General features: G+C 42.0%; 1 protein-coding gene across 4 annotated transcripts in view; it reads left to right on the top strand.

The window, feature by feature from the left end:
• The window catches only part of LOC134575153 (zinc finger protein 585A-like), a 48,529-nt gene extending 34,647 nt beyond the window's left edge, over window positions 1–13,882 (top strand). For all 4 annotated transcript variants that reach the window (XM_063434371.1, XM_063434372.1, XM_063434373.1 and 1 more), the window contains one exon: window positions 10,503–13,882. In XM_063434371.1, coding sequence (XP_063290441.1) covers window positions 10,503–13,624 — 3,122 coding nt within the window. In that variant the 3' untranslated portion in view covers window positions 13,625–13,882. The remainder of the gene's footprint in view (window positions 1–10,502) is intronic.
• Window positions 13,883–14,475: the final 593 nt, after the last annotated feature.

The following is a 14,475-nucleotide window of genomic DNA, read 5'->3' as shown; positions in this document are numbered from 1 at the left end:
ACCAATGTAACGGATCACCTGGCACCCCGACTGGGTACCTCCGTTGAGGGATGCTCCTAGCGCTTCCTGTAGGCTCCAAGCACTCCAGCAGACACCATAACCAACGAAGACTCCTTCAGCGAGCAAAACAGAAACAAGCTCTTAAAAGAACTTAGCAAGGGAATATGCAGAGCATAGCAATCCCTTGTAGCAGATTCCCCCAATAAGAGACGGCACTCCAAATTGAGGGTGAAGTAGAACTGAAGCTTTAATCCAACACTCTGCTTTTATGCACATTTTACACACATAGTACTGCCCACAGGGTTTTGCAGAACAACCAATCAATATGTACAATACACTCCGACAGGGCCGGTGCAAGGATTTTTGCCGCCCTAGGCAAAAGTAAAGTTTGCCGCCCCCCAACCCCATGTGACATCACAATGCCCCACCCATATGATCTGCCATGTTAACTAACGCCAGTGCTGCAGTTCCGCCGTGTTTACTTTAAAAGGCCTGCAGGGACAGGCTATAGACACCAGAACCACTACATTAAGCTGAAGTGGTTCTGGGGACTATAGTGTTTCTTTAATGTGAGCTAAATTAGAGATTAGTGCCACGAATGATATACTAGATTGCCTACTTACAACCAGATGAGGATGATGATGGACTCTAGCTGCAGTCTGGAGGCTGTTTGTAACTGTGGTCACAAAAATCAATGTTCTGGGAGAACGGGAAGCAGCTCCATTTTTTGGGGGCCCTTTACACAGCTCAAGGTCTGGGTCCCAGGGTCCACCTTCATGTTCCACCAATGAGTTTGTTCACAGGGGGTGGAGTGTGTAGGGAATGTCCTGATATGTGTGTAAGGAATGCATTGTGTGAATCTGTGTTTGTATGTGTAAGGGCTGCAAGGTGTGTTTGTGTATGTACGGATGCAGTGTGTGCGTCTGTAAGGGGTGCATTAAGTGTGTGTAAGGAATGCATTGTGTGTAAGAGATGCATTGTGTGTAAGGGTTGCATTGCTTGTGTGTGTGTCTGTGTGTGTAATGCATTGTGTGTTTTTCTGTGTGCAAGGGGTGCATTGTCTTTGTGTGTAAGTGGTGCATTGTGTGTGTGTGTGTGTGTGTGTGATGGATGTCAATCTCTTCCCCCTCCCTTGTCACTCTCTTCTCCCCCCTCTCCCTCCCTTGTCACTCTCTTCTCCCCCTCTCCCTTGTCACTCTCTTTCCCCCCCCTTGTCACTCTCTTCTCCCCCTCTCCCTTGTCACTCTCTTCTCCCTCTCTCCCTTGTCACTCTCTTCTCCCCCCCTTGTCACTCTCTTCTCCCCCGTTGTCACTCTCTTCTTCCCTACCCCTCCCCACTCTCATTCCCCCACCCTCCCCTGTCAATTTCTTTCTCTCCCCCCCTCCCTGTCAATTTCTTTCTCTCCCCCCTCCCTGTCAATTTCTTTCTCTCCCCCCTCCCTGTCAATTTCTTTCTCTCCCCCCTCCCTGTCAATTTCTTTCTCTCCCCCCTCCCTGTCAATTTCTTTCTCTCCCCCCTCCCTGTCAATTTCTTTCTCTCCCCCTCCCTGTCAATTTCTTTCTCTCCCCCTCCCTGTCAATTTCTTTCCCTCCCCCCTCCCTGTCAATTTCTTTCCCTCCCCCCTCCCTGTCAATTTCTTTCTCTCCCCCCTCCCTGTCAATTTCTTTCTCCCCCTCCCTGTCAATTTAATTCTCCCCCCTCCCTGTCAATTTATTTCTCTCCCCCCCCTGTCAATTTATTTCTCTCCCCCCTCCCTGTCAATTTATTTCTCTCCCCCTCCCTGTCAATTTATTTCTCTCCCCCTCCCTGTCAATTTCTTTCTATCCCCCTCCCTGTCAATTTCTTTCTATCCCCCTCCCTGTCAATTTCTTTCTCTCCCCCCTCCCTGTCAATTTCTTTCTCTCCCCCCTCCCTGTCAATTTCTTTCTCTCCCCCTCCCTGTCAATTTAATTCTCCCCCCTCCCTGTCAATTTAATTCTCCCCCCTCCCTGTCAATTTAATTCTCCCCCCCTCTCTGTCAATTTAATTCTCTCCCCCCTCCCTGTCAATTTAATTCTCTCCCCCCCCTCCCTGTCAATTTATTTCTCCCCCCTCTGCCTGTCAATTTCTTTCTCTCCCCCCCTCCCTGTCAATTTATTCTCCCCCCCCCCCCCCCCCCCGTCAATTTCTTTTCCCCCCTCCCTGTCAATTTATTGTGTGCACTTCCTGTTAGTCCGGCCGGGTACAGGAGACAGATGCTCCCTTTACCCGCGTACCATACAGTGCTCGGCCACGCTACAGTGAGGGAGTGACAGGAGGGAGCGCTGAGCGCTTCCCTTCTGTCAGCCCCTCTCCTCATGCTGCGCCCAGGTATACATCACATTCACATAAATTTACATTTTCAGAATCAGCATAGTCCAAATACAAACATATGTCAAAATCATACAAATTGATCCAGTGGTTCAAAAGTTATTTGGAAATGTTTGACCAACTGCAAGCATGGCTTGGGTGTGGTAAGCCAATTATCCCCAGCATACAGAAAATATCTCCATTTACAACAACAGTAAAAACACATAAAAATACATAATTCCTATCATATTGAACAGAACCCGCACAGATAGCTTGGATCTGAGCGCTGACTATATACGAACCAGGGCCGTCTTTAAGGAGGGGCAAACGGGGCAGCTGTCCTGGGCCCAGTTACTCATGGGGGGCCCAAAGCAGCTGCCCCGTGGGCCCCGCTGCCTGCAATAAAAAACTTTTGAAAAAAAATATTTCCCTACCTAATGGGCCCGCGGTGCTAGTATCGCGGCTGCACCGGGGCCCGCACACTAATGGGGCCCACCGGGTGGCCCATACCCTTAGGGCCACCCAGTGAGCATGTTCCAGCAGGGGTCCGGTCGGCGCTGTGGCCCTTTAACAGCGCGACCGGGCCCTTGCTTAACGGCTGCATGGGAGGAAGTGACGTCCGCGAATCACTTCCTCCTACCTCACAGATATCGGGCCGCACGGGAGGCTGCTGAGCCAGGATCCAGTGAGGAGGGGGAGCAAGCAGAGACAGACTCCCAACTACCCCAGCCAGCACACTGGACCCCAGGGAAGGAAGCCTCTTTCAAAGGTAGGAAACTGAAGAGTGTCTGTCTGTGTGTGTGTGTTTGTGTGTCAGTATGTATGTCTGTGTGTGTCAGTATGTCTGTGTGTGTGTGTCAGTATGTATGTCTTTGTGTGTGTGTGTGTGTCAGTTTGTGTGTCTGTATGTATGTCGGTGTGCCAGTCAGTATGTCTGTCACAGTGTCAGTATGTCTGTCACAGTGTCTGTGTGTGTGTGTGTCAGTGTGTATCTGTATGTTGTCAGTATGTATGTATCTGTGTGTGTGCCAGTCAGTATGTCTGTGCATGTATCCGTATGTAGCCAATGTGTGTATCTGCATGTGTGTCAGTGTTTGTATCTGCATTTGTCAGGTTATGTATCTGTGTGTCTGTGTGTTGTCATTGTGTATCTGCGTGTATCTGCGTGTGTGTCAGTGTGTGCATCTGTATGTGTGTAAATGTGTCTGTATAGTTGCATCTGCATGATTGTTGGAGTTGCATGACAGATGGGGATCTGCCTTTTGCCCCCTCTTGCCCAAAATAATTCATGCACCAGAGCCCTCTCTACTTTACGTCCGCCTCTGCGTTGGGGTGGGGGGCATGATTGCATGCCAGGGAGGGGACGACAGGGTTCAGGGGGCCCAAGCAAATGTTTGCCCAGGGTCCAATCCATATTAAAGACGGCCCTGATACGAACAGCGCTCAGATTCCACAAACACAGTCAAATCGCCATGGGGTTAAAGTTTAGCAACAAGTTTCAACTGGTCTGGCAGTGTCCCTGCGACAACACCCTGCTGGAGAACAATAGACAGGAAATGGGGAGGGGCACACCTTCTCATGTATTCAAAGAGGCAGAAAAAGTGTTTCAAAATCCAATAAGCCCAAATAATGCTTACACAGGGCAAAGTCTCCCAGGGGCCATAGTCACATGGCAGGAGGCTGGCAATCAGTCTTCTCCAATGCCCAGTGGCGAGGCTGGTTCCGCCACAGTTACCACATATATATATATATATATTTTACATTTTAGGTGCCTTGAATGTGTATTTCTTTTTCCGTTTCAGGGAAATTCATTATACACAGTTTAATAAATTTGTACTGCACCTTTTGGCCGATCTACTGAAATAACAGACTCTCAAATTCAACTCGGCTGAGTTGGAGGTTTCTTCCAACTCTGGGGCCATGTACATGTCACAATGCTCTCACTATAGTGTGTGCTGATTGAGTGGAAATATAATGAGCAGAGTATTGTGGGATATTAATGGAGGCTGCAAACAGGTACGTACTAAATCTCACACGTGTGAAGATACACCATGAATAAAAAGAAACTTGACCAATACTCCACATTAACTCATTTTATGTAATTTGGCCCTTGAATTGGAAGAGAATGGCTAGCAAAAATATATCTGTGTAAGTATTCATCCCTTGGGGTTGTCTCCATATTTTGTAGTGTTACATGCTGAAATTTAAAGGGATTATTTTGTTTGGATTTGCAAATTACAGTGATCATTTTTCTTAGTGTGCTTCAAAAGTTAAAAACATTCTTTGGCTGTATATGTATTTATTATTGAGTAAAACCCTGGTAGAACTACCTTTGACTGATATTGCAGCTGTCTATTTGTTTGGATAAGTTCCTACCAGCATTGTGCCCTGAATCCTCCAATTTTTGCCTTAGTTCTTTTGAGATGTAATGGAAGTGTTGGTAAAAGCAATAGTAAGCCTTACCACAGAGTCTCAATCAGATTGAGGTATCGGTTTTGACTGGTCCATTTGAGGACTTTAAACCTTTTTGGTTTTATATCAGTCCATTGTTTAGGGTCAATCTAATGCTGTAGATCCTCCAGCCCAGTCTCCGGTATCTTGGAGACTGCTTTTCCCTTACCCTTAACATGTATTAGGCGTTATCCATCTTGTCCTCCGTCCTGCACTGTTTCCAGGTTCCTGCCAATGAAATGCATCCCCACAGTATGATGCTAGCACCAACAGGCCATGTCATGGAGTTGATGTGACCAGAATCTACTTTGTGTTAAGGTGCAAACTTTCAGCTTTAGTCTTATCATACCACAAAACAATCTGCCCCTCCCCACCCCCATTAATGGCTTTCGTCTTTCAATGTCTCTGTAAATCGGCTTCATTTTACTTGTCCCATGGATCTCCCATTGCAGGGGTAGTTTACTCCCAGTGGTACATGTATGACTAATTCACTCCTTACCATGTCACTGAGTTTTTGGAGACCGTTTTCTCTAGGCAGAATTGCAGTTGTGCCATACAAAATATGAAGATGCCCAAAGAGAGTAAATACTTTGTCTTTTTGCTATTACTTGGTTGTAATTTTTCATGTATGTGAACCATCGCAGTTGACTTCTGTAGCTGTGGCTGCTTAAGAGTAGAGACCCTCTTCAGGCAATTATTCTTCAGTTGTGGAGGTGGACGCAAGTTAATCAGACTATAGAGAAGCCTTTGGAGCTAGTTATGTTAAGTTGTACTTATGTGAACCTGACACTATACAACAGTAGAGCCTTGTTTTTACAGAGTTTATGGAACCTTAAAAAAAAAAATCTTTTAATATTTTCGAACTCACTTCCCAAATTCTCCACTTTCAAAAGCTACATTAAAGGAAGAATACATTACAACTTGGGGTTTACCACGTGAGAATTTCTATGACTACCTTGAAACAGACTTAAAAGGTAAATCCCATCATGCGTGATAGGTGGTGTTAAAATGTGGAACTTCAGCATGCAAGAGGTTGGCTCTAAAAGGGCTGTGAATCACAGGTAAGTAAGCACTCACAAGGTCAACTATAGTTTCTAAGATTAGATAGAATTATGTTCCCTAGACAATTTATATGTGTAATAATAAAAATATCTAAGTAACCAAGAGAAGTAGAAGACTTGGTGATGGCAGCAGAAGGACCTGTTCACAGTGTAACTATACACCAGTTACATTTTATAAAGGAAAACTAATACATAACTTCATTAGGCTACATAATATCAACCAAAATACATTTAGAACTACATTTTCTAGTGTGCTGTATTGTATACAAAATATCACATACGTGTGTGATTTGTTTTATATTCAAAGCAAATAACATTCTTTTAATTTAAAGTTCTGTCTCACAACAGCTTACTGGAGATACTGGAAAGTAGAGAATAAATAGACAGAGCTGAATTAAAAAATAGAAAGCACAAATAAAATATCTTCTAAAAAGAAAATCCTGGAAAGAAATTATCAAAAGAAGATAAGAAATTAAAAAAAAAAGCACTATTACATCCCAAAAAGCATGACGGTGTGTGTGTGTGTGTGTGTGTGTGGTGGAGAATGCTTCTTTGAATCAAACAATAATGAGCAATCGATGATCAGGCTTTAAATGCAGTAAAATACACAACAATAAATGCTTGGTAGACTTGTGCACATAAGTTACAGGATTTAAAATATGTTTACTTAACCGTTTATTTAAAAATATGAGAAAATAATAAAAATAAAGTTGGACATTTTTAACTGTGGTTCCCCATTGTTCTAAGCTCTGATTATGCTCCTGGAAGTTTGCGTAGAGACCGTATACAGAGAAGAGGAGAAAGGACAAACTGTTTCTATTAGTCCTCACTTGCCATGTGTGCTCTGGCTATACCTTGCCTGAGATGGATTGTGATGTCATTTATAAAACTTAAAAGAAAATGAGTCATCACATGGAAAAAAATATCTTACACTATGTGACAGACTGCCTGGCACCCCGACTGGGTGCCTGCGCCAATTGCTGCTTCCTAGTAGCCTGGAGTACTATAAGCACTGCACTGGACACCATAAGCACAGTAGCCCTTTAGCCGCCACAGCTTGGCTGGGGTCTCTCTGTCCTCCACCCACTCTGGACCAAAGCCCAGGATCCCTCATCCAGTGGGTCCTCTCCTACTCCAGAGAGTCTAGCAGGTATAGCTTGGATCCGTTCCAAGGTGTTAATAGGTGTTAACAAGCTCCCGGGTGGTCCCTGGTTTGTGCGGTTGTTCGGTAGTCAAACGGGACAATGTTAGAATAGGAGGGGAATGCAATCTACCGAACAGACATGCGGATGGAACAGAAAGCTTTTTCATAGTTCTGAACCAAAGTCTAACACATGGGCCATAGTACTGAGGCAAGAGGCTGGCAAGCAGGCCCCTCCAAAATCCAGTGGCGAGGTTACTTTCGCCACACACTGGTTTATTTTTCAATGGTATCATCCGCAGATAAGTGACAGTCAAATGAGAGGAACAGTATTAGTCTACCAATAACTCTACTCCAAGCCTAGTCTTGCATTTTGCTAGTATGGGAGCAAATCGCTATAATTTGAGATAAAACAGTTAAAAGAACATGCAAGACACATAAAGCACTTCAGCTTGCTGGAGTCAGTCACATTTGTGACTGTTTATAAAAATGCTGATCAGACAGCTGGGCAGGTTTGCTTATATTATAGCCACAGTGCTAACGGGAATGGCAGGTGCCATGATCTTGTCCTCACCCATTCTAAATATGCTGTATTATAGCTTATTGGAAAGCCACAATCGTGTGTGCAAGCTAGCTGCTCCACTACAGGTCCTTATCAATGAGAAGCCTTTCATTTGTGTATTCCCTGGCACATCCGAAAAGTCTATGCCAGAGCAAGATGGGAGGGATGGCAAGAACTGTAGGGAGCAGGTTTATACACCCCGAAAGAGAAACGTGCAGGAAAAAAATAAATCCATATTTTCTTTGTTTGTATATCAACTAAGTTGAAAGATAAAAAAATCAAAGAAAAACCTTTTCAATGAATTGTTAACTTAAATCATCTATCACAAAGGAAAAGGTAAAATAAAAACACTGGGATCTGTTAACCCCTTAAGGACACATGACATGTCTGACACGTCATGATTCCCTTTTATTCCAGAAGTTTGGTCCTTAAGGGGTTAACAAGTCAAAAAGTTAATGATTAATAATAATTTCAATTTATACCTGTAACGGATCACCTGGCACCCCGACTGGGTACCTCCATTGATGGATGCTCCTAGTGCTTCCTGAAGACTCCAAGCACTCCACTCGACACCATAAGCACTGCAGACCCCACTAACCGCCGCAGCTTGGTTGGGGGTCTCAACGTCTCCTACCCACCCTGGACGTACAAACAGGCTCCAGTGGGTGAACCTCTCTTCCTTCAGAGATCGAAGCAGGAACAAGCTCTTAAAAGAGCTTAGTGATTATAGCCAGGGGAGTATACAGTGTATAGAAATCCCCGGTGTAGATGCAGCCTTTTCCCCCACACATGAGACGAGGCTCTATGTTGAGGGTAAAACAGGAACTCCGCAGTCTTAGGGTTTATTGTCTCTTATATACAAGTTTTCCCACAAGGTTACCACCCACGTGGACCTTGTGGAATACAGGACATAATGTTCGAAAAACCAATCAGGACAGACTTGTACATTTAAACACTCCCAAATACTACACACAAACCCTCCCCTCTGCCTGTGATATAATTACTGAACACAATGGGCTAACTTAATTATCACAGGCAGGAAAATATACAGCTTTAAACAATATTCATAACTTCCAAACTATACATGCAATTTCCATACAACATATTCTGAACCAGCATAATCAGTATACAGACATATGTAGAAATCATCCGAATTGGTTCAGTGGTTTGGAAGATAGCTGGTAGTCCTATTTGACCGACCGCAAGCATGGCTTTCCTGCCCAAAAGAGTTCCATAGATTTGGGCTGTGTAGTCGGTCTATTTTACATAGAAAAAAGACTACGTCCCATTCGAATGCACGAACGGCAGTCAGTTCATGCAAAAATCCCATATTAATGCGGCATTCGAATATGCGAACGCACGTCGATTTCCATCGAAGTGGCAAAGAAGGTAAGGTTCAGCGGTGTTCGTGCCGTTGTGTAGACTATTTCAGTTCCATGAACTTGACGGCAAAACACAGCTGACCAGGTTCGACTAAACAAGATGGTCGACGCCACGTGTTCGACTATACGTACGGGGGCCACCCAGCATTCAACAATTAACTTGCGGTTAACCACCAGCCTAGGAGGTAAATGGGCTGCACACTCCACTTGTGTGTGGTCTGCCGGTTCGGTAAGCCCCAATTACCGAACCATATAGGAAAAGGACACAAACAAAGTATGTTCACAGTCTGGGGACACAGTGTTAAAGGGGCACTGTCTCAATATGCCCAAATAATGTTTTTAAAGGGCCATACACCGCAGGGCCATAGTCATAAGGCAGGAGGCTGGCAATTAGGCTCCTCCATAAGCAAGTGGCGAAGGGCATTTCGTCACAATACCTACCTCAGATTCACATGTTCCCAACTTTGTAATAGAATTAATAACTTATTTATCAGATTGAATTGCAAAAACAGTGAACCCCAAAATGATGGATTTACACAAGAATGGGTAAATAGTGTTTCAGCACTATTTACTATGCTGTATAAAGATACATCGTGCTAATAAATAAATTGAGCTCAGAAAGATGCATTATATTTACTATCATAGCATGCAGGCAGGTTTCTGATCCTAGCTCAGCCCGTAGATTTATCATCTCTCTGTAAGTGCATGATTGTCACAATGCTGGCTTCCAGGTGCACTTAACCCCTTAAGGACACATGACGTGTGACATGTCATGATTCCCTTTTATTCCAGAAGTTTGGTCCTTAAGGGGTTAAGCTTTGTCTCAATAAATGATAAAACAAATGTCTTGAGTCTTTGAGCCCCTGCGTGTACTATTAATCTTGCAGGTATCACTGGGCTATTTCCTATGTGTCCAGCTTACTGCTTGATACATTTATTTAGGGACCGGGACACTGCGATCTCTGAATAATACAGAATAATGCTGTCTATGACAACCTATTATATCAATAAACTTGTTAAAACCCCTCTACATTTTCTTATATTTGCTTTTCTGCAATTTTACTACATAGTGATTATATATTTTTTTAGCTCTGTTTTTTTTCTTTTTTTTTTTTTTAAAGCTTCAACAAACAATTAGCAGTGACTGCTGAACTGACACGAACAGAAGCTGCATTTTATGAATTTTAATTTTAGGAATGTAAAACTACTGTGCATAGAGTTAGTGGTCAGCAGAAGCCAGCACTGTCATATAACTACGAAAACACTGGTAAATGTTATCAGTGTACTACCAATGCTTTATTAATTAACCTTTAATGCATGCACTATTGCTATTATAAGACAAGGGTGTAGATTTTTTTGAGATATTGATGGAATGATACAAAGCTATTTTTGTGTGACAGAGTTGTCTTAAATGCATTTTGGGAGGTATGACTGAAACCAATGAGCAATTTAACTTTTTCTAAAGCTATTGACTGACCACCATGGGAAAATAGAACAGAGTAGAATGCTTTATGTTCTGTAAACCTAACAATATAATGTCAATACTGTGTCAGAACAAAATATTCTTTTTTACCAGATGGCGTTTTGGGGAAAACTGCCGATGGACACAACTTTACCCTCAATTCATCAGACTGGGTAATGGAAGACCTTGGTTTCTTTGCTCTAAGTTATCAGAGAGAGAACATGATCAAGGCAAGTGTACCTAGAAAAAGTTTGAGAAAATCTATGAGAATAAAGTTTGAGGAAGCACATTCCAGTGATGAACATTTCCAGAAGTCCTTAATGTTTACAATAAAGCAGGAGCCAGAATATCCAGAAACTCACATTAGCAACTACACTCATGGAAACGTGTTTGCATGCTCCGAGTGTGGCAAAAGGTTCTCTTATAAATCAGAACTTCTTAGACATCAGAAAGTCCATTCGGGCAAAAAGCCGTTTATGTGTTTTGATTGTGGGAAAGGTTTTGCTAGTAAATCAAATCTTTTTGTACATCGCAGAATTCATACAGGCTATAAGCCATTCAAATGTTCTGATTGCGGTAAGTGCTTTACACAGAAATCTGGTTATGATGCACATAAAAGAATTCATACAGGAGAGAAACCATTTGTTTGTGCGGACTGTGGAAAACGGTTTAGTCAAAAATCAAGCTACATTGCACATAGGAGGACTCACACAGGGGAAAAACCATTTGCATGTTTTGATTGTGGAAAATGTTTCAGTAGCATCTCTGGTTTTGTTAATCACCATAGAATTCACACGGGTGAAAAACCATATGCCTGTACTGATTGTGGGAAATGTTTTACTCAAAAGTCTGGTTACATTGCACATCAGAGAATACACACTGGAGAGAAGCCATTTGTATGTCCTGATTGTGGAAAATGCTTTAGTCAGAAGGCAAGTTTTATTACACATCAAAGGATTCATACAGGAGAGAAACCGTTTGTGTGTCCTGACTGTGGCAAGTGTTTTAGTAGCATTTCTGGCTTTCTGACTCATCAGAGAATTCACACAGGCATCAAGCCGTTTGCTTGTGGTGATTGTGGAAAATGTTTTACCCAGAAGTCAGGTTATATTGCTCATCGGCGAATTCACACGGGTGAGAAACCATTTGCATGTTCTGATTGTGGGAAACGGTTTACTCAGAAGTCTGTGTATATCGCGCATAGACGGATACACACAGGGGAAAGACCTTTTGAATGTTCTGACTGTGGAAAGCGCTTTACACAGAAGTCAGTATATATCGCACATAAGCGAATTCACAGTGGAGAAAAACCTTTTTCATGTTCTGAATGTGGGAAATGTTTTGCCAACCCCTCATATCTCAATGCTCATATGAGAATTCACTCAGGGGAGAAACCATTTGCATGTGCTGATTGCGGGAAATGCTTTACGCAGAAGTCAATTTATATCACACATCAAAGAATACACACGGGAGAGAAACCATTTGCCTGTGCTGAATGTGGAAAATGTTTTACCCAAAAAGCAAGTTATGTGGCCCATCAACGAATTCACACAGGAGAAAAACCTTTTTCTTGTTCTCAGTGTGGGAAATGTTTTAGCAGTGTTTCAGGGTTTATCACCCATCAGCGGACTCATACAGGTGAGAAACCATTTGTGTGTTCAGATTGTGGAAAATGTTTCACTCAGAAATCAGGTTTTGTTGCACACTATAGAATTCACACAGGAGAGAAGCCATTTTCATGCGGTGAGTGTGGGAAATGTTTTAGCCAAAAATCAAGTTATATTGCACATAAGAGAATCCACACAGGTGAAAAACCATTTATTTGTTCAGCTTGTGGAAAGTGTTTTAGCAGTATTTCTGGTTTTGTTAACCATCAACGAATTCACTCGGGTGTGAAACCATATGAATGTCCTGATTGTGGTAAATGTTTTACTCAAAAGTCAGGTTACATTACCCATCAGAGAATACACACAGGGGAGAAACCTTTTGAATGTTATGATTGTGGCAAATGTTTTACCCAAAAATCTGTGTATGTTGCTCACCAGAGAATCCATACAGGAGAGCGTCCATTTGCGTGTTCTGAATGTGGGAAATGTTTTACTCAAAAATCTGGATATATCGCGCATCGAAGGATTCACACAGGAGAGAAACCATTTTCTTGTGCTGAATGTGGGAAATGTTTTGCCAATTCCTCATATCTTAGTGCACATCAGAGAATTCACACTGGTGAAAAACCATTTGCATGCTCTGAATGTGGGAAATGTTTTACACAGAAATCAATTTATGTTGCTCATCAGAGAGTCCACACAGGTGAGAAACCGTTTGGATGCTCTGAATGTGGGAAATGTTTTACTCAAAAGTCAAGTTATGTTGCCCATCAGAGAATCCACACAGGAGAGAAACCTTTTTCTTGCCCTGATTGTGGAAAATGTTTCAGTAGCATTTCTGGTTTCATTAACCATCGGCGAATTCACTCAGGTGTGAAACCATATGCTTGTGCAGATTGTGGGAAGTGTTTTACCCAAAAATCAGGCTATGTTGCACATCGGCGAACTCACACAGGGGAAAAACCATTTGCATGTTCTGAATGTGGAAAATGTTTTAGCCAAAAATCAGGTTGTGTTGCGCATCAAAAAGTTCACAAAGGGAATAAACCATTTATCTGTTTGGTATGTGGAAAATGGTTTGCTAGTATCTCAACTCTTAACCTACATCAAATGATTCACATAGATGAGAAACCATTTGTTTGTTCTCAGTGTAGTCAATGTTTTACTTCTAAGTCAGAGTTTCTTGCACATCAGCTGATTCACACGGATGTAAAACCAATTGTATGTTCTGATTGTGGGAAATGCTTTACCAAAAGTTCAGATTTTGAGGCACATCAAAAAGATCACAGAGACAAACCATTTTCATGTTCTGAATGTGGACAGTCATTTGTCAATCGGCCAGATCTTGATCTACATCTGATAATTCACGTAGACGAGAAACCTATTATATGCTCTGATTGTGGACAGTGTTTTACCAAAACAACAGATCTTGATGCACATCGAAACATTCACAAAGAACACAAGCCTTTTCTTTGTTCTGAATGTGGTAAAGTCTTTACTAATAATTCAGATCTTGATGTACATAAGAAGACTCACACTGGCGTGTCACCATATGCATGTCAAGAATGTGGGAAAGGTTTTGTCTTGAAATCTGCATTTAACAAGCACCTGAAAACTCACAAAAGATAGTTACAGTTTCTATGTTCTGTGGTGATTAATGTTTCACTAGTGACTGTAAACTTGATACATATCGCACACTAGAATAGAAAACGTTTGTAGATTCCTAATAGAAACTATTTTCATTTGGTTCATTTAGTTACTTGTAAATAATTGGTTCAGCAATCAACCGTTTGAAGGTTGATATGCTGTCTCAACCAATATTTCTTTTACTGTCCATTTTAGGCTTTGTAGATATTGAAGACTTAGCACTTACAGCAAATAGTTCCATTTTAAATTCATTTTCTATCTCACGTTACTTTTTCTGTTTTTACATTTATTCACATTGTTTTAAACTTATGTGATACTTACATTTAGATACATTACTGGGTTTATCATTTCACTCACAAATGTCTTGATTTAATAAGCTTCCTAAATTATTCAATACTGTTAAAAAAACAAAAAAAACCCTTTCAAAATGATTTATCTGCAACAGTTCCCATAGATATTAATGGTGACTTCCGTAGATAAATATTTTGTAATGTATTTCTAACAGTATTGAATCAGCTGGAAAGCTTATTAAAGGAACTAATGGGCACCATAACAACTTCATTGAAATTAAGTTGTTATGGTGCCAGGAGGTCCCTGGCACAGACTCACCTTAGGGGATAGACCGTTCATGAATGGTTTAAGCGCATATTCTGTGTACCAGCACCAGATCTCTTTGCCTCCCTGTAATACTGTTTGCCAAAAAAGCTTCAAAAAGGACATTTATTGCTGCTAAGGGCAAGGGCATTGCTGATTGTCTGAGAGCAGTCCGCTGACGCTCTCAGCCAATCAGTGGCTGCCCTTTCACAAAGTGGCTTAAGAAACGTACATATATT

The sequence above is a fragment of the Pelobates fuscus genome, chromosome 10 (assembly GCF_036172605.1).
Source record: "Pelobates fuscus isolate aPelFus1 chromosome 10, aPelFus1.pri, whole genome shotgun sequence".
Lineage (NCBI taxonomy): Eukaryota > Metazoa > Chordata > Amphibia > Anura > Pelobatidae > Pelobates > Pelobates fuscus.
This window is presented reverse-complemented; position numbering and strand designations above follow the sequence as displayed.